Below are 21,793 nucleotides of genomic sequence, written 5' to 3'. Positions count from 1 at the left end.
TGACTAGGGTAGATCGAAAGCCCTAAATGCGATTGGAAATCAGTGCATTGCAATTGATCTAACACACAGGCCAATCAAATTTGGATCAAAGGTCGAGCCTTACCAATGATGGAGGAGGCAAGGGTTAGGGCGCAAGAACTGCTGTTGATGGTACTTGTAGGCTGGCCGGAGTGCTGTGACCGATTTTTGTGGTGGAGGTGGCACACTGGCTGGCGGGCGAGCTAGGGTTGGCGCGGCGGTTCAGCGCAGACGCGTCTATGTGGAGAGGCTTGGTGGCAACTTCGGCTGCGGGCTCGGCTCCGGCGGCGTGGTGGCTAGATACAGTGGCGCGCAAGGGAGTCCGGCACGGGACTGTGGCGGCGTGGTGAGCTGCTGTGGCATGGTGGCTTGGGGGCGCGGAAGCTGCGGCGACGTGGCTAGGTCAAGGAAAAAGATGCGATGGCCGTGGCTTAAATGAGGACCCCCAACGTGACAAGAAAGGAAACGGAAAAGAATCCTAAAGCCACGCGAGATCCACTAACCGGACGCTCCGATGGTAGCGACTGGATGCTACCACCTAGCGTTCAGTCGATTCCAGAGAGGTCCAATTTCTCTGGAATTGGGACCGGATGCGTCCGGTGGTCCACGACCGGACACAGGCAGGGTCCGGTCAGTACAGCCTGTTCTTCCTTCAATCGATCGGACGCTGGATCCCTTCCAGACCGGACGTACAAATGCAGCATCCGGTCACTCCTTCACCAGCAGTTCACCTCCTGTGACCTGACCGGACGCTGGACAGCAACGTCCGATGCAGCGTCCGGTGCACCTTTTTTAGTAAATCTTCAAAGTTCCTTCGCGCTGCCTGTTCCCAATCAAGTCCCAACTTGAATAAGATCCAAATAAACATCAATTGGGACTGATGTGAGTGACCTCTCTCAAACCCTCATATTTTCAAAATATGTTGCCTTAGGCTATAATTCTTTTTAAGAAAATAGGCAATAAGAGGGCAAATGGAACAAAACGACAAACCAACATTCATGCATATGCAATACTTGTAAGTAAATCTAGTTGCTTGTCAAGTTTGATCCAAGGTTAAGCTTCTTCACATGCTTTTCGGCGGTTATCTTAACCATGTTAGACAAGCCCTATATGCATTGCCAAACATTAAACATATTGTATATTACAATGAATGCAAGGGACAACACAAGCTCAATTTTTAGTGAAGTTACTAAAATCAAGCACATTGAGCTCATTCCGCAATCTACAAAATATAGCCTCATCTAGCGGTTTAGTGAAGATATCCGCTAATTGATCTTTGGTTCTTACACCTTCTAGTGATATATCATTTTTAGCAACATGATCTCTTAGAAAGTGATGGCGGATATCTATGTGCTTGGTGCAAGAGTGTTGAACTAGATTATTTGCAAGTTTTACCGCACTTTCATTGTCACACAAAAGAGGTACTTTTCTAGAACTATACCATAGTCTAGCAAAGTTTGTTTCATGTATAATATTTGTGCACAACAAGCACCCGTGGCAATGTATTCCATTTTGGCGGTGGACAAAGCCACACTATTTTGTTTCTTGGAGGACCAAGACATAAGTGATCTACCAAGCAAATGGCACCCTCCGGATGTGCTTTTTCTATCCACTTTGCATCTGGCATAATCCGAATTGGAATAGCCAACTAACTCAAATATAGCTCCTTTGGGATACCAAAGGCCAATGCTTGGTGTATGCTTAAGATACCTAAGGATTCTTTTTACGACAATTAAATGTGTTTCCTTAGGACTAGCTTGAAATCTAGCACACATACACACACTAAACATGATGTCGGACCTAGATGCGGTTAAATATAACAAGCTACCAATCATAGAATGGTAGAGAGTTTGATTAACCGGGTTACCTCCCTCATCTAGGTCGAGATGTCCATTGGTAGGCATTGATGTCTTGATTGGCTTACATTTATCCATCTTGAATCTCTTGAGAAGATCTTTTGTGTATTTCTCTTGAGAGATGAAGATGCCTTCTTTCATTTGCTTGACTTGAAAACCAAGAAAGAATATAAGCTCACCAATCATGGACATCTCGAATTCCTTCGACATCAATTCACCAAATTCTTTGCATGAGTCTTCATTTGATGATCCAAAGATGATATCATCAACATATACTTGACAAATGAAGATATGCCCATCAAGCTTCTTGGTGAATAGCGTGGTGTCGACCTTCCCAATGGTGAAGCCCTTCTCAATGAGGAAATCCCAAAGACGCTCATACCAAGCTCTTGGGGCTTGCTTAAGCCCATATAGTGCCTTGGACAACCTATAAACATGATTAGGATATCTAGTGTCTTTAAACCTTAGGAGGTTGATCAACATAGACTAGTTCATTAATAAAGCCATTTAAAAATGCACTTTTCACATCCATTTGATATAGTTTTATTTCATGATGTGATGCATATGCAAGAAGGATACGGATGGCTTCTAATCTTGCAACTGGTGCAAAGGTCTCTCCAAAATCCAAACCTTCAACTTGAGAGAACCCCTTTGCAACTAGTCTTGCCTTGTTCCTCACAACAACACCTTGATCATATTGCTTGTTGCAGAACACCCACTTCGTTCTAATGACTCTTGCACCTTTTGGTAGCTCTTCAAGAGTCCAAACTTCATTGCAAGTGAAGTTGTTCAACTCTTCATGCATGGCATTGATCCAATCTGGATCTTTTAGAGCTTCTTCTACCTTGGTAGGCTCATAGCAAGAGACAAAAGAGTGATAAGCAATAAATGAAGTAAGTCTTTGAGATCGAGTCATTACTCCCTTTGATGGACTCCCTATGATGAGATCTTGTGGATGATCTTATAGGAGAGGCATATTTCTTCTATTGACCACTTGGGGAGGAGGTTGTGGAGCATTAACATCTTGTGCTTGTACCACCATTTGCTCATGAGAGATATGAGTATCTTCATTTTCTACTCTCCCATCTTTTTCACCATCTTGTGGCACACTTGATGAAGAGGGTTGATCAATGACTTATACATCATCTTCATCATCTTTTGGCTTGATGTCTCCCACCAGAATATTCTTCATAGCCTCCCTCAATGGTTCATCATCTACATCATCAAGATTCTCATGTGCTCCTTAGGAGCCATTAGATTCATCAAATTCCACATCATATGTTTCTTCAACCAAGCCGATGGCATGATTAAATACTCTATATGCTTTAGACTTTGATGAGTAACCAATAAGAAAACCAATATCACAACGTCTTTGGAACTTTCCTAGGTGTTGCCGCTTCTTGTAGATGTAGCATTTGCAACCAAATACCCTAAAGAAGGAGACATCCGGCTTTTTCCCATTGAGCAACTCATAAGGTGTCTTGCCAAGGAACTTTTGAAGGACTAGGCGGTTTGATGCAAAGCATGCGGTGTTGATTGCTTCCGCCCATAGAGCTTCGGGGGTATTGTACTCATCTAGCATTATTCTTGCAAGAGTGATCAAAGTCCGGTTCTTCCTCTCAACTACACTATTTTGTTGAGGAGTATAAGTTGCGGAGACTTCATGCTTGATCCCAACTTTATCACAATAAGCTTCAATGTTTGTATTGTCAAATTCTTTCTCATTGTCACTTCTAATCTTCTTGAGCTTCACCTCAAATTCATTTTGAGCTCTCTTGGCAAACTTCTTGAAGCAAGATGCAACTTCAGATTTGTCATGAAGGAAGAACACCCATGTATACCTTGAATAGGCATCCATAATCACAAGATAATAGAGATTTCCTCCCAAACTCTTGTATGTTATTGGTCTAAATAAATCCATGTGTAGGAGTTCTAGCACTCTTGTGGTTGACATGAAAGCTTTGGTTGGATGAGTGTTTGCAACTTGCTTGCTGGCTTGACATGCACTACAAAGCTTTGTCCTTTTCAAACTTCACATCCTTCAACCCTCTCACCAAATTATTCTTCATAAGCTTCTTGAGTGAGCTCATCCCAACATGAGCAAGTCTTCTATACCATAGCCACCTAAGTGTTGTTTTGGTGAATAGGCAAGTCTTCAAATTTGCATCTTTAGAGGTGAAGTCAACTAGATATAAGTTGTTGTATCTAAATCTATTGAATATCTCTTGATTGTCATCTACCTTGGATACAACAACCTCCTTCTCGGTGAACAAGCATTGGAAGCCAAGATCACACAATTACCCAATGGATAGCAAGTTAAAGCTCAATGAAGCAACATAGAGCACATTGGAGATGGAATGATCATTTGATATTGCCACTTTGCCTAATCCTTTAACCTTGCCCTTTGAATTATCTCCAAATGTTATTTTCTCTTGTCCATCTACCTCTTCATCTAGTGAGGTGAACATACGAGGGCCACCGGTCATATGTTGAGTGCAACCACTATCAATAACCCAATGACTTCCACCAATCTTGTAGTTCACCTACACCTAAGAGATTCAAGCTTTAGGAATCCAAATTTGTTGAGGACCCTTCACCTTCTCAACAAGTGACTTAGCCACCCAAATCTTCTTAGGTCTACTCTTGTTGGGGGGGCCTAAGAACACGACTTTCATCTTTCCACTAGAATCTTTTCTAAGCATGTAGTGAGCATTGAAAGTAAAGGGTCTAGCATGCTTGGGCAAGGGTTGTGGTGGTGGAGTTTGACACTCATGAGCAAAGTGGCCTTCTTGTCCACACTCAAAACATCTCTTTGGCTTTGGCTTTGGCTTTGATTGTTGTTGTTGAGCTTGAGCCTTCTTCTTCTCTACACTTGCTACATATCCAATGCCACTTCTATCCATCTTCATGACGGTGTTCATAAGTAGCTCACTTTGAAGATGCTTGCCTCTAGCAAACTTGCTCAATCCAATTCAACTTGAGCTTCTTATTTTCTTCCTTTAGAGCATCATCTTTCTTCTCTTCCTTGAGCTTCTTGTTTTCTTCTTTGAGCTTCTTATTCTCAAGAATCAACTCTTTGTCATGATCAAGAGTTTCTAGCACAATGGTGTTGTGGCTTTTCATCTCTTCAAGATCTTTCATGAGCTTCTCATTATCACTCTTGAGCTTGACATACTCATCATAGTCATTGCACTCAACCACTTGCTTGCCTTTGCTACTAGATCCATGCTCAATGCTCTCATCAATTAAATCATCACATGAAGTAGCTATATCAATCTTGACAATATGGTTAGTAGCATCATGCGGCTCATTTGGTAAAAATTCTTGAGCAATAACAAGAGTATCATGATTAATCTTAAGAGTAGTGTATTTATCTTTTAGCTTGTTATGGCTAGTGATGAGTTTATTGTGCACCCACTCAAGTTTATCATATTTATCTTTTAGCTCTTTCTTGGAAGATTTGAGCTCCTTGAGTTTGGATGATATAGCATCATTAGTTTCTCTAAGCTCATCATTAGCCTTTTCCAATGTATCATACTTAGCTAAAAGTGAATCATTTTTAGCATCAAGCTTTTCATTTGTAGCTCTACTCTTTCTAATGATCTTAGTGTATTTTCTTAGTATTTTGATATGATCATCATAGGTAGGTGAATCATCATCATCGCTATCGCTATCATTATCACTAGCATGCTCATCATCACTACTATCATCACTCTTAGTTACCTTGCATTCACCCTTGGCCATAAGGCATAGGTGTGTAGAGGATGATGGCGATGATGGTGGTGAAGATGCAAGATCAATAGCAATGGCGGCCACCTTTTCATTGTCACTATCATCATCGGATGATCCACTTGATGAATCAATATCCGTGAGCCAATCACCGACAATGTAGGCCTTTCCACTCTTCTTCTTCTTCTTGTGGAAGTCCCTCTTCTTGCCATCTCTCTTCTTGTATGGCTTGTTCTTTTTCTTCTCATCTTCATCTTCATTGCTTGAATCATCTTTCTTGCCCTTGTTCTTGTTTTTGAACTTATCTTTCTTGGACTTTGTGCATTGATGAGCTAGATGGCCAAGTTTGCCACAATTGAAGCAATCCATCTCGGAGATTGGCTTTCTTCTTGAGCTAGTGAAGAACTTCTTCTTGTCGTCGAACTTGATGCCACTCTTGTTTAGCTTCTTTAGCATCTTGGTGGCCTTCTTCACCATGAGAGCAAGACTTTCTTCATCATCTTCATCACTTGAGCTCTCATACTCAAGTCTTGCTTTGCCCTTATCTTGGCTAGCTTTGAATGCTAAGTCCTTTTGTTTCTTTTTTGTAGAGGATGAGCCATCTTGTGGCATGATGTGCATGTACATCTCATGAGCATTGATCTTTCCCAAGATTTATGTCGGTATAGTGGCGGAAAGATCACCTTGATGTAGTACGGTCACAATGTGCCCATATTTGTCAATGGGGAGGACACTCAAGATCTTTCTCATAACGTCGGATGGTGACATTTGAGTAAGTCCAAGCCCATTGACTTTCTCTACAAGAACATTTAAACGAGAATACATCTCATTAGCACTTTCTTTGGGAAGCATTTCAAATGAATTTAGCTTTTTAATCATAAGGTGATAGTGTTCCTCATGCTCACTCTTGGTTCCCTCATGGAGCGCACAAACGTCCGACCATAGTGCATGGACGTCTTTGTGGTTCCTTACATGATTGAACACATCTTTACAAAGACCTCTAAAAATGGTGTTGCGAGCCTTTGCATTCCATTTTTCATAATTAACCTCATCGCCTTGTAGGTTAGTAGCATTTTGAGGTTTTGGGAAGCCTTGTGAGGCGGCTCTAAGAATACCAACGTCTAGAGCTTCTAAGTACGCCTCTATGCGAATTTTCCAATATGGAAAGTCATCTCCCTCAAAGATAGGAGGAGGTCCATCCTCGTGAGACATCTTGCTCTAAGCGGTTAGGCTTAAAAACGTGAGCATGAGTCTTTGATACCAATTAAAAGGATCAAGATGCCCAAGAGAGGGGGTGAATTGGGCTAATTCTAAATTTTCTTGCAATAATCAAATCCTACGGATAGCCCAATTAACCCCTTGTGCCTAGAAAAGTGTTTCTATCAAACTAACGCACAAAGGACTTGCAACCTATGTTCCAAACTTACTCTAGCATGGCAATTCTATGAATGTAAAGACAAGTATTGAATTGCACAAAGTAAATACTCAAAGTAAATGCTCAAAGTAAAGAGAGAGAGGAACACAGGTGATATTTTGCCGAGGTATCGGAGAGTCGCCACTCCCCACTAGTCCTCATTGGAGCACTCGCGCAAGGGTGTAGCTCCCCCTTGATCCGTGCAAGGATCAAGTGCTCTCTACGGGTTGATTCTTCGACACTCCAGTCGCGGCGAATCACCCAAAGCCGCTCACAACTTGAGTTGGGTCACCCACAAGCTCCGCCGGGTGATCACTAAGCTCCCAATCACCACCAATCCATCTAGGTGATGGCGATCACCAAGAGTAACAAGCATGAACTCTCACTTGACCACGTGAAGCCTAATGAGAAGATGGATGCACACTTGGCTACTCTTGATTCACTAATGAGGCTACTCTCTTAGATTCTCAAATCTCAATCATCTCATTAGGACCTTGCTCTTCTTGGCACTCACAAACATGTTTCTCAGCTGTTGGAATGAGCAAAAGTAACTCCACACACGAGTGGAGCTTCTGCGGGGTGACCGGACGCTCCGGTCGTGTTGACCGGATGCTCCGGTCAGTTCAACCCACGAACCAGTAAAAATGTGTTGACCGGACGCTGGCAGGGTCCGGTCAGCACTGACCGGACATGTCCGGTCGCATAAAACCCTTACTGGAACCTTACTGGACTCGACTGGGCGCTGAACTCTTAGGGTCCGGTCAGTACTGACCGGACGCGTTCGGTCGTAGATTCCCTTCTCTGGAACCTTACTGGAGTCGATCGGACGCTGCCTTTCAGCGTCCGGTCACTTGACCTCTTCAGCGTCTGGTCGCACCGAACGTAGACTGCTGATCAAATGAACTGACCGGACCCTACGGCCAGCGTCCGGTCGCACCGGGGCCAGCGTCCGGTCAGCATTTGACCCTCCATTCACTTCCAACTCTCGAACATATGTGAATGAAGTTTGCTCCAAAGGATCTTAGGCATTCGTAGGAGCTACCTAGAGCTAGTTTTAACAAGTGTGCACCACACCTAACTCACTAGACTTAACTAGGTCAAGCTACCCGTCCATACCCCCCTTAATAGTATGGCCAAAGGAAAAACAAAGTCCTAAACTACTCTAAGTGTCTCTCCAACTCCAATCGACACTTAGAACTAGCCATCTTTAACCTTGTCGTCCATCCTTTGAAAACCAAAACGATTTCCATCGTAGGGGCATGTCCACCTCGATTGCTCAATCGATCTCCATTACTATGACCTAACTTAATTGTCTCTACAAAATACACGTTAGTCATAGTAATCTTGTATTGTTATTAATCACCGAAACCCAACTGGGGGCCTAGATGCTTTCAGATGCATCTTTAAGAAATCCTGATAAGAGCAGGGTCCCTCAGGACCGTGGGCACCACCCTTGTTCCCACCATTACCCCCGTGACCACCATGGGCGAAGCCACCAATAGTCTATGCTAGCAGCTCCATGGCATGGGCTGACTCGCGACGTGTAGCCAACATCTCCGCCATCATATCCGCATGAGTCATTAGAGGTGGCGGTGGCAGAGGAGGAGGAGCTAGAAGTGGAGCCTCATAGCTTTCCCCATTGTCGTGCTCATTGGCCCGGCCACTTTCACCTTAGCCTTCGCCAAGACCGTGGCCCACCCCGGCACTAGTGCTCCCGTGACCGGATCTTAGGTTCATCTGTAAGAAATAGGAACCATCCATTTAGAACAACCCTCCAGATCAGAAACAAGGGATTAGGGAAATGATAAGATGTTTATTAAAGTATTCTTTTAAATTATCCTATTAATTTACTAATCCAATTTATACATGTAGGGGGAATTTAGTTTAAGCAAGATTCTATTATCATGATGCATGCATCGGCCTATACGTTCACTCAGGCTGGAATATAGCAGCATTCGCAAAATTTTGGCACATCGCACACTCACTTTCCGTATGCTAAGCGATTTCTTACGCAACATAAGTTAGTGTACCTGCAGAAAACTGATTAGATAAAACCAGTGTCGCTATCCTAAATAGACCATATTGCTAGGGCTTATACTTATTTAGATAATTTTATCGCATCCTACTTTTTGCAAAACTTTTGTTGGTCAATTTTTAAGTTTTGAAAAAGAGTGATGAAACTCATAGACTCATTATTGGCTCTGGTACCAACTATGGCAGAACCGTCTGAAATAACGCACTTACGGAGGCACTCGTCTTCCACCAGACACTAAGCATCCTGAAAGCAAGCTACAACATGCGGGTTCCGTCGGGCACACCCCAAGGGAGAGCCTGAATAGTCCATATTTTTCCCCAAGGATCCAATAATGAGAACGAGTTACAATACTTAATCTATTTCATACATCCGGAGTTCTTAGAAATTCATTATTATATTGCCAAATTCAGAGTGTGGAATATTAAACAGTGGAATGATCATAAACATCTATCGATAATGAACAAGGATATATCTCTGCCCACTAGAAGAATCCTTCACATAATAGGTACTCCTCAAGATAAACCTGCAACAGGGGTAAATAAACTATGAGTACACAATGTACTCGCAAGACTTATCTGACTAGTGAGAATAATTTTCTGACTCCAAGGGATATGATAAGATTTATGGCTTGCTGGGTTTCTTTTTGCAGAAAGCAATGCTAATAGTGAAGCCTTATTTATGTTATTATTAGCAGTCATGACATTTACTATCTTAGCAACTAAAGGTATTCTTACCCTTAATACCGATTTACTCTATACATGATAAAACAAAGAGTACTAGCTACTCTATTTATCAACCTACTCTAGGGCTACAAAAATTACAGTGAGTACATATAATCTAATGAACTTACTGTAAAAATTTTAGGGCTAAAGCTATCACCAATTTGCCATAGAAATTCCTACAAATATTAAGCTAAATAATACTAAGCTTTCTAAATTGAATTTATGAACCTATCATTACCACATATAACTGTAAACTAACTACACCATCAGCTAGATAGTATTTTTGTGAACCTAACAAATTTTGTTTCACTATTTTTGATACCTACAATATTTACTATCATTTTTCAAAGTTTAGCTTAAAACCAAATTGAATAAACCTTTACTAATTCATTGGAAATTGAAAAACCACATTCCACCACGTGGCCCACTACGTGAGCGGCTTAGCCCACTCCACTTGGCGCGCGCGCTTGCGCTCCACTAGTGCGGCCCACATGGGGGCACGGCCCAGCCGAGCGACGACGACCCATGATGGGAAGGCCCGCACGCGCCGGTACATTTGCTGAAATGCCCTTTCTCTAACACCGAATCCAACCGAGGTCCACAACACTATTCCATCAGTCAGCCATCTTATAATTCCGCCCCTCCCCCTTTCCTTCTTTACCACGACCATACCCTCAGGCCCCTTGTGCGCGCACCGGCGTAGCGACACTGGCACTGGGTGGTTACACTGGCTAGACCAGCCCTTCCCCACCCTATCTAAGTAGCCGATACCTGCCTAGGCATCAACGCGAAGCACTAGGCGAAGAAAGCGCGAGCCGAGATGCCGTAGTAAGGCTGGTCCATGGCAGCAGGAGCTCCTGCAATGAAAACGGTGACGTTCCGGTGAGCTACAACAACGCCGGAGAAGTTGGGGTAGCGAGTGAGCTCAAGGAACTCACCACAGACATAGACGAGGTGGTGGTTCGACCAGAGGCGGCCTGAGCCAAGCTAGCCGCGTGCGCACGGATGGTCTGGTGGTGCACCGCCGTGGCAAGGCTACGTCAGGAGTGGCTAGAGGGTGGTAGTGACTTGGCAAGGGTGCACCAGGGTGACAAGTAGGTGGAGGCGAAGCTAGCGGTGCAACAAAACGAGCATGGGCAGCTCTGGATAGGGGGGCTTCCGTCGATGCATGCCGACACGTCTTATTGACCCGGTGGGAAGGAAGCTCCAAATTGGAGCATGGCACGGCAAGGCTCACTTCAATCAGGGGTCGGGTTGTTGGCTGACTACAAGACGAAGCAACGGGTAAGGTTAATTGTACCAAGGTGACTCCACCACCCCGAATTGAAGGCACGGGTCCGGTGACCATGGCGACAGAGGAAATAGGGAACGACCGGCATGGCTTGGCTCAACGCTGCCGTGGCGGGACACGGCTGTCAACTCGTAACACAAGCGCGCATGTGCTATAGGGTGACAGGGAAATAGCCAAACACACTTAGGGATGGTTGGCCGCATTCCCATAATTAGCAAGCCGATGGCGGCTCGGCCCTTTGCGCTGTGGTGGATGGCATCGGTCTGAGGAGGTAGTAGCGCAATGCCAACGAGCGCGGATGTGAAGGCAATGTAGGCGGGGCAAGCCCGCGCGCGGCAAGACGATGTGCGGGCAGGGTCATGTGCCGGCCGCCGTAGGCCCAGTGTGGCCACGAGCGCACGGTCCCACGTAGGCAAGCGCGAGGCGGCAAAGCGGCCAGCGGACGCGACGGCAGTGGTAGAGCGAGGACACGATGCAACGCAGGCAGTGACACAGCGAAGCGGCAGCAGCGGACTGGCTAGGGCAGCGGGCCAACGACGACGACGGTGGCGGCAAAGCGGCCAGGCCCGCTAGGCACGGCGTGCGCGCACGTGCGTGAATCGCGTGCTTGGGCGGGGCAGTAGGTGGCAGTGGCCAGTAGCGCGGAGCCAGTGGGAGGACTGACTAGCGCTGTGGCATGCGTGCTGGTGTGCGCGTCGACCGGCCGGCGTGGCAACACCGAGTGCTGGGCACGGGGACTGCGCCTAGACGCTGCAATCGTCTAGAACGCGTCATGCACGCTTTTTAAAGCGTCCCAAAAATCCATCTCAATGATCCAGTTGCTAAACCACCTATTTTACGCTCGAGATGGTATATCAAGCTACTAAAATCAACCTTAAAATTACACTACTTAATCCAATTCGTCTACAAAAATTCCCAAACTTAGCATCGTCAACCCATTTTCTAACTTAAGAAAATTGACTACATCTTGATTGGTTTTGAGTCGAATGCGATTTCCAAACTATTAAGTAAGCTAGCTAGTGAATCTCGTTCTCGCCCGCCAGTATTTCATCGTCACCTATGAAGGTTATACTACAAACTTTATTAAAGTTTCGTATATGTGTTCTATAGTATTTTCGTTCAATAAAAATTCGTTTAAGACCCTAAACGACATAACACGACATGAAATATAACATTCGTTTCACGTTTCCGATGAACGTTTCGAGTCACATAAATTTATTTACGCACTATATTACATACACTATCACATAACATGATGTACATACAGTGTTTTAGCAAAGATTGTATAGTGTACCACCGAGGGTGTTACAGTAGTCAATAGGACTTCGGAAATTCTAACTAGGGTCCGGAATTTCTGACCCAAAAACCTCAAATGAACCGGTGAATCCCGATTGGAATTTTTCTAATAAATTCCAACCCTGACAAAAAGACCCCATTTTGAAAAGCTCTAAGTTATCAACCAACAAAAATAATCTTGGCAGGATCTCTAGATGATAGAAGGTCAACCGGTGGGTTTGCTATTTTTCTTGGAACTAATCTTTTGTCTCCTGGAGTGCACGCAAACAACCCATAGTGTCAAGATCTAGTACAGAGGCAAAATATAAAGCTATTGTCAATACCACAATAGAAATAATGTGGATTCAGACTTTATTGGAACTAGAAATACAAAGGCCACGTACCGCAAAATTATGGTGTGATAACATTGGTGCAAAATATTTGTTTGCTAACCCATTCTTTTATGTCAGGATAAAACACATTGAAGTGGACTATCATTTTGTGAGAGAACTGGTGTCCAACAAATTACTTGACATTGATTTTGTTCCATTTGATGACTAAATTACAGATGGATTCACCAAGGCTCTTCCTGTTCGTCAATTGGAACATATGATTGAAAAAATACATGAATAGAAAAAACACAATAATATAATAGGAATGCATATGTTAAACAGAGGAACGAGAAACATATGATTTTATAGGAATAAGTGTTTGGATCAGCTACACAAAAAACACGTGAAGCGTGAAGTTTGAGTGGATGTTTCTTTTCCACCGTCTTCCTATAAAATCCAACTTAAAAGAATGTTTCCTTTTCGCGCAGGTGATTTCTGCGAACCAAAACATGCCACAGTAACTCAACCCATAGAAATGGGAACCTACATTTTTCCTACAATTCAAAGGGAGTTTTAGCTTGTTGACACAAGAAATAAGACAGGTCTTAATCGGATGTCTATGGGCATATTTGGATGAGATTCTAAAATCCTGATTCTAGATAAAAAATAACCTCTGATTTTTTTTTTTGTTCTCTGTGTGTTATAGGGAGATTTTTAAGATTTTGAGATTCTTATTAAACTCTAGGGAGATTTTTAAGATTTTGAGATTCTTAAAACTTGTGATCCAGACGCTGCCTATTGCACCGTGGATGCAGACGGGCCTAATGCTACTGTGGACTGTGGTCCGGCAACGTTTGCAGCATCTACCCGCAGACTGAAGTACGGGCAGTCCAAAAATCCGCTTCAAGTCCGTCTGTTCGCTCTTTTCTCTCTCCTCTGTTTCTTATGTCGTTCGGCTGGTGCATAAAACTACTGTATACTGGCTGGTTTTAGCTTCAATAGTGTTCTGGCTGGTTTCGGCTTAGACTTATCTCGCTTGTTTGAGCTTTTTGCTTAGGGCGCGTTTAGATGAAATTTTTTTTTAGGTTTTGACTATCGTAGCACTTTTGTTTAAATTTAGTAATTAATATTTAATTATGGACTAATTAAGGTTTAAAAGTTCATCTCGTGATTTCTCATCTAACTATGTAATTAGTTTTTTCTACGTTTAATATTTTATACATATCCGTAAAATTCAATGTGATAGTGCGTAAATTTTTTTTATCGAAGTGCCCGACACCGTACCGGCAGTAGCACAGCACAGCTTAGCTCTCTCTCTCTTCCTCCCCCCACCTCCAGCCTCTCCGCCTCCTCCAAATCTCGCCGGATTCCGCCTCCCGGCCGCGCCCCCGCATCCGCCGCAGGTGAGCGCTCGCTGACCCTTGGCCGCCACGGTGGCGGCCTTGGGGGTGGCAGCTGGAGCCCCGGCGTGGTGGAGGGAGCTGACCCCTGTTCGTTGGGCGCTTTCAGGTTCGCGCCTGTTGCACCACCGCCGGTGGTGTGGGTGGTGGTTGGCGGAGTCGCCCCCGAGGGTCGGCCATGGAATACCGGCCCTCCGACAGCAGCGGTGAGTGCGGGGGAGCTCGAGCTTAGGGTCCGCCTCCTTGCCTAGGGTTTGGGTTCCACCCCTAGGGTTTTGCTTGCTTCAGGTCCTTCCTAGCGAATGCCAGTTCCTTGGCTGTGAAGATGAGGGGGCTACAAGGTCGCGTCCTCAGGGTGGTTGGATGGATTTGGGAGCTAGGGTTTGAGCTTGCCTGACGGGAGCAGGGTTTTGGGATTAGAGTTATCTGGAATTCACCAGTTTTGGGGAAATAATCAAACGTCGTGGGAACTTGGATGTTGTGGTGAATTCTTGCTCAGGAATATTGGTTTCTGCTTTAGTGAATTGAGTTTCTCATGGTGGATTTGTGGATTTGGGGGTTTCTGTATAATTTGCATTTTCAGGATCAGGAAAATACAACCCGCCAAATAGAAGTGCAGAATTTCCTTCATATGGAGTGAATTTGGCTGTTTCAGCCTCATTTCTCATTTTCTTTGCTTCACGGTTTGGATTTCTTATAAATATTGAATTGTTCTGGACAGCTAGAGAATTAATGGGGTTCTCCTCTCTTGGTATCCTTTGTTTCTGCAAAATTGAATTGTGTATCCAATGGTGAACATTTTGTGTAGGGGGGCTCTTTGGAGCATGGTACTCTGGGAGTTCTCATGAGAAATTTGCTGCTGTACGATATCTGGTTTTGTGCGCTCGGATAGTGTTGGCTTTGTATGCGCCGATAGTGTTTGTAATTTATATGTTGCTGAAATACCTATTCAGTTATGTTTATGAAATTTAGTTTGATGTAGAATCAGTGTTATGGGCTTGACTCAATTAAGGATTTACTACCTTAGTATTAGGGTTTGGAAACTGACAATGTTTTAGGTGCATTTATTATTTATCTTTTGATTTTGATTAGCAGCCAAACCATGCTTGGATATAATCTTTAGATGTTTGTAACAACTTAAGAGGCGAGGGTCATTAATGCCATGTCCCAAGCTTAGAGCCTGATTCTTTAGCTTTCACATTCTGGAACAAGTGATAAGTGCATATCATAATGTCATCTCCAAATAGTCAGTGTAATAAAGGGATTGCAGATAAAATTGGTGAAGTACCTGAAGTTGCCAATCTGGTAACTGATGATGTCTTCTTGTGATATTGCTTATTGCTCTATATTGTGGGAATTTGTTTGTGATTCTCACTGCTTTGCTTTATCTTGGCATATCCTATATACAAGAGTTTAAGATTTCTGGCAAGGAATGCCAGATGGATTTTAGTAGTTACATCAATCTATTGATTGAGGCATTGTGAATAGTTCTTTTTTAGGGCAGCTAGCAGTTTACATTCCAACCTTGCCCAAGTGATTTGGTGCAAGTATTATGTAGGGGCCAACCAACTGGATTTCGATGACCTATCTTGTTCCTCATGTTTGTTAGATTCTTGATTGATTTTACAAAATGTGTCCAGCCTATTAGCCTATTTATTATTGTGAGCTGTGTCCAATCTGTCATGTAAGCTGAACCATGCTGTTAAAAATATGCGGCCTTTTAATTTTTTATTAAGCTTTTTGTAGGCCTTGACTGTTGGTAGAAATTGCACCACTTTGCTGTCTTGTAGATTTCTTCACTTCCTTATTTGTTTAATTGACTGCAGTGAGTCTCAGTCCTTGGATATTGCACTAGTCCTGATTCCTGAAAAGCTTCTTTTTCTTTGTTGAAATTGTTATAATTTAATTTGGTTTTGGGAACTGTGATAAGGTTGAATGGTTTGGTGTGTAAATATTATACAGTATGACTTCTCGTGCAGATGGACCAGTGTGTTTAGGGAAGTCCTTGGATATTGCACTAGTCCTGATTCCTGAAAAGCTTCTTTTTCTTTGTTGAAATTGTTATAATTTAATTTGGTTTTGGGAACTGTGATAAGGTTGAATGGTTTGGTGTGTAAATATTATACAGTATGACTTCTCGTGCAGATGGACCAGTGTGTTTAGGGAAGTTGTGAACCATATCAATATTAGTTTCCTCAAAAGTTGTTTGTGAGGTGTATTCAAAAGTAGTTGCCCTCTAGAACTGCTAAACATTCTTGTTATGAACAATATGACTACTATTTCTGTGATCATCAAAGTATATCTGTCTTGTTCGCAAGATCATTTTGAAATGTGATCTATTTGTGTATTCTGCTAGCACCATGGGTATTTTTTTAAAAGCTGCTGTCGTCAGTAAATGGTTTTCTGTGATCCTCAATTCTATGTCGGTTGCAGGAACTGATGATGATCTTCCACAATTTCCAAATAGTAGGAGTATCAGAGGCAGCGGACGTGTCAGTGGTAATGGGAGAGCTCTTGTTCCTGCCAGTTCATATGCTAGGGCACCGACAGACATGGAAGCACAAATTCAACAACTTGAGCAAGAAGCATATTGCTCAGTCCTTCGTGCATTCAAAGCCCAGTCTGACGCCATCACATGGGTTGAGATCATTAAACTGTTCACTTGTCATTTGGTGTCGGATGATTTTAGATGTCATTTCTCAAAGTTGACTGAACTCTAATCTTCTCAGGAGAAGGAAGGTCTCATGACTGAACTTAGGAAGGAGCTAAGAGTATCTGACAAAGCACACAGGGAGCTGTTAAATAGAGTCAACAATGATAATATTATATGTAGCATAAGGTAGCAAATGAATAATATTTGTTGTAGTAACAGTATGCACATTATCTTGGTTTTCAGCATACTAAACCTGTGATGCCTTTTTATTTAAGGGAATGGAGATCAACAGGAGGGCTTCAGGCAAGCTTGTCCAATAACCCACAACCAATTCATGACCCTGTTCCCAGTCCTACCACCTCTGGCCGTAAGAGGCAAAAGACATCTCAATCTGTTCCTGCTTTACCTGCACCGCCTCTTGCACTGCATTCGCAGCAGCTGGCTACACCAACACAGCCATCGTCTTCAACTGCTAGGAAAGCAGTTCCCCCAGGCCCTAAAGGCAAAAAGACGAAACCAGTAAGTAGATAATTTGAATGAGTTCTTTTTCCTATAAGTCTTCTTTTCTGTTCTTTGAGTTCATACACTTTCATGGTCAGAAGGTACCAGGTGGCTCTGCAGCCAAGCCCATGTCATCTTCAGCAGGTCCTAGTGGAAGAGGACCTCACATGAATAGGAATTTTCCAGGTGGTTCTGCTCCTGAAGCTCAAGCTCAGAATCTCGATCCATTGGTTGGTCGTAAAGTGATGAGTCGGTGGCCTGAAGATAATAATTTCTATGAAGCAGTCATATCTGATTATAATGCTGAAACGGTGCGTTTTTACTATACCGAGGTAGTTACTTTTGATTCAAGCCTCCAGCTCTTTCTTAGGGAATTCATTGCAGGGCCTTTATGCGTTGGTTTATGACATCAATACGGCAAATGAAACCTGGGAGTGGGTTGATCTTAAAGAGGTACATAGATGCTATTTATAATGAGAATACTTTGGTCACTTGAGGGATTTTTATATCTTCCTTTCTGATATTCTTTTGGTTTTTTAATTTGACACTGGATGGGCAAGATGTAGTTTAGGATCACTTGTTTTTGCAGCACTAGCTTTCAGAAAACTATCTTTATAGATGGTAGTCACACCAATTGTGAACGTGAAGGTAAATTTTACTTTGATGAAATTTGCCGACTTAAATCAAATCACACACATCCATATGCTGTGTCAGCATGGAGTTGTGCTGATGGACAATTAAAACTGATATATAAAGCAATGTTTTCTGATCGGCTTATCGTTCCTAATCAGTCTGGTACCAATTAGGACGATCAGGACGATTAATCGACGATCAGGACGATTAATCGACCTCTGATCGGTCTAATCGTCCATATAATCGTCCAGCATATAGCTTCCACTGCAAGTTGCCGCCTTCGATTTTCATCTATGCAAGTTCAGCAAAGAGCCAAAGAAACAAAGCATCAATATTTGAGCATAGTGCAGAGGAAAGGAGATGACAGAAATGACAGAACAAAGCCGATTTAATGACTCACCTTCAGAGGAGGAGCTCATCTTCGTGCTCCCTGGACCTGCAGCCTGCAGGTGGGGAAGAGAATAGGCGACCCTGCAGCAGAAGGGAGGAGAAAGCAGCAAGCAGCAGGAAAGATCCACGGATGGGCTGCTTGATTGGAACTGGAAGGGAGGGAGGAGGGAGTGAGATGCACGCAGGCAGCAGGGAAGAGATGGAGCTCAGCTGCTGAGCTGCACACACACGGGAGTGAGGACTGAGGACTGAGGAGAGAAAGAGTGGGGGTGAGGTATATAAGAGAAACCCTAATGGGCCTGGCCCAAATAAATATAGCCCACTAAACTGAAGTAGCCCATCTGGCTATTTAGAGCTGATCGGCAAAGAGGCCTAATCGGACGATTAATCGCGATTAATCGATGATTAATCGGATGATCAGCTTTCTGATCGAATCGGAGGGCCTAATCAAGTGCTAAGTACCGATAAGGACGATTAATCGTGATTAATCGCGATTAATCGGACGATCAGAAAACATTGATATAAAGAGAAGTAGACAAGTTGGACAGCAGAATATGAAGTTGAGATCTCTATGAAATTCATGTAAGCATATTCTCATGCAAGGGGCTTGTGATTGTAGAATGATATACTAGACTGATACAAATGCGGTAGCTTTGTATTTTAATAACTAAGGGTCCATTTGGATGTAGATATTGGAGACTCTGGAATTGAATTGGTACCATTACCAAATCAGGCTAGTATTGGAAATGGACTAAATGCCAAATCTGTTGTTTGGATGTAGATGAATTTGCTAGCTGGAATTGAGTGACACATCAAATACCATTTCATGTTTGGATGTACACCTCCAGGAATTCACTGTCTTCTTCCCCAATCCCCACCGCTCGCACGATGGCCTCGAGCGCAGAGGTGGAGGCGGCCTTGGCCCCAGCCATGGGCACGTGCAGGTGGAGACGGAGGTGGCCCCAGCCCCAGCCCCAGCCTCGGCTTCGAGCGCACAGGGGAAGGCAGAGGCGGCCCTGGCCCCGGCTGTGACGAGCTCGGGCGCGAAGGCGGCCCCGACCTCGCCCGCGACGAGCTCGGGCGCGGAGACGGAGGTGGCCACAGCCCTGGGCCTGGCCCCGGCGGGTGTGGTGGTGTGCCGCGCCACTAGGCGTGGGGCCAGCGGCCATGGGGAACAGAAACGGAGCTCGCGCCGCCGGCCATGGGGAAGAAGAAGGGGAGGTGCGCCGCCGGCCATGGGGAAGAAGAAGGGGAGGTGCGCCGCCGGCCATGGATGGAGAGCAGCAGCGGGCTGGCCGAGTTGGAGGAGTTAATTCCAGCCAATACAGAGGGGGAGTCGTATTGGAGATGAGGGAGCACAGGCTTCGGGAATACCGGTTGGCATTGAGGATGAATACCAATTCCCAATTCCAAACCATCCAAACAGCTGTATTCGGAGATACCAATACCAATTCCAATTCTAAGGCCTGAATATCTACATCCAAACGGGGTCTAATAGATTTTTATTTGGTTAGCTACTGCAAAGATTCCCAAGCTTCCATTTACCAAATTTTGCTTTCGATATGGTTGATGTTCATCCAGATTAGCATACTTTTGGGTCCTGTTGTTGCGAAACAGTTTTAAGGTAGTTTTCCTCCATATTTTACACTGGGTAGGATAATGTTGACATAGTAATATGCAGCTGATTGTGGTGTCAATATCTTGTGCAAATGCGTGGCTGATGGCTGGTCTTGTAACCTTTTAATCTGAAGTGAGGACGTTGAAATTCTATTTATAACTTTGTCAGCTGCCAGTGGTTTACTGCGTTATTCTTGCTGATTGCTATCTGGTTTGGATCAGTAGTGATTGGCAGATTTCTATTCTGTCCATTGATTTTCTCATAATTTAGTAATAAAATAAGACAATAGAAATGGTTAGATAATAAACACAGGCTGGTGGCATGTATTAATTTAAGTCATGTCATGCTTGACGTAACATTAAAAGACAATAAGCAAACATTGATCTCTCTTATCTTGTTCACTTATTTCAAATGCATTATCAGGCCATGCATTCAGTGTCCACACTTGTGTGTTCAGAAGTATATGTTACTGCCCACCAAAACCTTTAATTTGATGGAACTGTGGTGAAAATTGCTTGAGTACAGATGGGACCTGAAGACATAAGATGGCAAGAGGATGACTCTGGGATAGACCCTGTGACATATCTGCGCAGCCGAGGTGCCCCAACTAGTGGGGTTAGGAAGCCAACAGGTCGCGGTGGGCCCATGCCAGGTTCTGGAAGAGGAAGAGGATTACAGAAGAACATGTCTAAGAAAGATTTTCCACCACAAAATGGTGTTGGCAAGAGAAGTTCCGATGACATTGATATCCTTAATACCGAGAGCCTAATAAAAGAGGTCGGTTTGAGTGAACTCCGAATATTTATGATTACAATGAACTGCAGATCTTGTGCACTTCATTTTACTTTTCTTTTGCTATATATCTGCTCATGTAGGTGGAGAAAGTTTTCAGCGTTAGCAATCCTGATCCACAGGAAGTAGAAAAGGCAAAGAAAGCACTGAAGGTAAACCAGAATGCACAAGTTAACTTATCAACAAGCATGCATTCATTTAGTCTTAACTGTCAATGCCTGCAGGAGCAAGAACAGTCGCTGATTGACGCGATAGCAAGGCTTGCTGAGGCATCAGATGGTGAAAGTGGTAAATACTAATCCATTTGTTCCTTAACCATAGGTTTATGGAACTTTGCACGATGCTGCAGAAAACATTCATTTCTGCTTCCGGTTTAGGATGGGTGGTTGCCCCAAACAAGGGGATTGATTTCAGATATACAGTTGTTGTACAATGTTTCTCTGCATGCTGTAGATTACGCAGTATTGTAACACCATGGACATTTGCTCTCTTAATTTTAGTCAACCTTAAAGAAATGCACATGATAGTTGGCGATCCTGTTTTGCATGGCCACATGTGCCCACATCTCTTATTTTATGTCCATACAGTACAGGTCATGATAGTGCCATGAGGTCAACATTTTACATATGAGAATCTTGTTGATTCCTGCGAAGCTTTTGACGTCCCTTTCTTTTGGTGGGAACAGATGGGCACAATCGTGGGCGAAGGAACTTGTATGCTGGTAACCAGCATCAAGCAAACTACGTTGATGCCATGCCCGTTGGTGACCAAGCTGATGCCATGTAAAACTGCATGAACATGTATACACAACGTAACTGTCTGTTGTACAATCCATTGCTAATATTTGTTCTGGATTTAGGTATCTGTAGGCTAAGTATCTTTTGTTTTGGGTCACTTGAATTTTTTGAGTAGAATTGTAATTCAGAACGCTGACCAAGTAAAGCTTGTAGATGTGTGTTTCTTTCTCTAGCTTTTTGTTAGTGTGGTCTCAGCTTCTATATGTACTAGTATAATGCTCGTGCTAACGTCATGGTTTTATGCATATGAAAATAACTAATATTTTTTTTCATAGTTTAACTTTTACATAATTGTATTTGAGTATGTTTACAACCCGAGAAACACTTTTGCATAAGA

At 43.5% G+C, this 21,793-nt stretch overlaps 1 protein-coding gene across 2 annotated transcripts; it reads left to right on the top strand.

The window, feature by feature from the left end:
• Positions 1–13,930: 13,930 nt before the first annotated feature.
• On the top strand, positions 13,931–21,747 carry LOC136549721 (protein EMSY-LIKE 3-like). Of its 2 annotated transcripts, XM_066541110.1 has the most exons (11): positions 13,931–14,075; positions 14,182–14,278; positions 16,506–16,711; positions 16,802–16,911; positions 17,001–17,244; positions 17,325–17,537; positions 17,611–17,679; positions 20,393–20,644; positions 20,743–20,811; positions 20,884–20,947; positions 21,345–21,747. In XM_066541110.1, the coding sequence occupies exons 2-11, from the start codon at positions 14,251–14,253 to the stop codon at positions 21,443–21,445; spliced, it is 1,356 nt and encodes a 451-aa protein (XP_066397207.1). In that variant the 5' UTR covers positions 13,931–14,075; positions 14,182–14,250; the 3' UTR covers positions 21,446–21,747. The 2 variants fall into 2 exon arrangements, with proteins under 2 accessions (XP_066397207.1, XP_066397208.1); XM_066541111.1 differs by having other exon boundaries at positions 13,942–14,278; positions 17,328–17,537.
• Positions 21,748–21,793: the final 46 nt, after the last annotated feature.

This window comes from Miscanthus floridulus, chromosome 4 (genome assembly GCF_019320115.1).
Source record: "Miscanthus floridulus cultivar M001 chromosome 4, ASM1932011v1, whole genome shotgun sequence".
Taxonomy (NCBI): domain Eukaryota; kingdom Viridiplantae; phylum Streptophyta; class Magnoliopsida; order Poales; family Poaceae; genus Miscanthus; species Miscanthus floridulus.
Note: the sequence above shows the minus strand (reverse complement) of the source record. Positions and strands in the feature narration are given on the sequence as shown.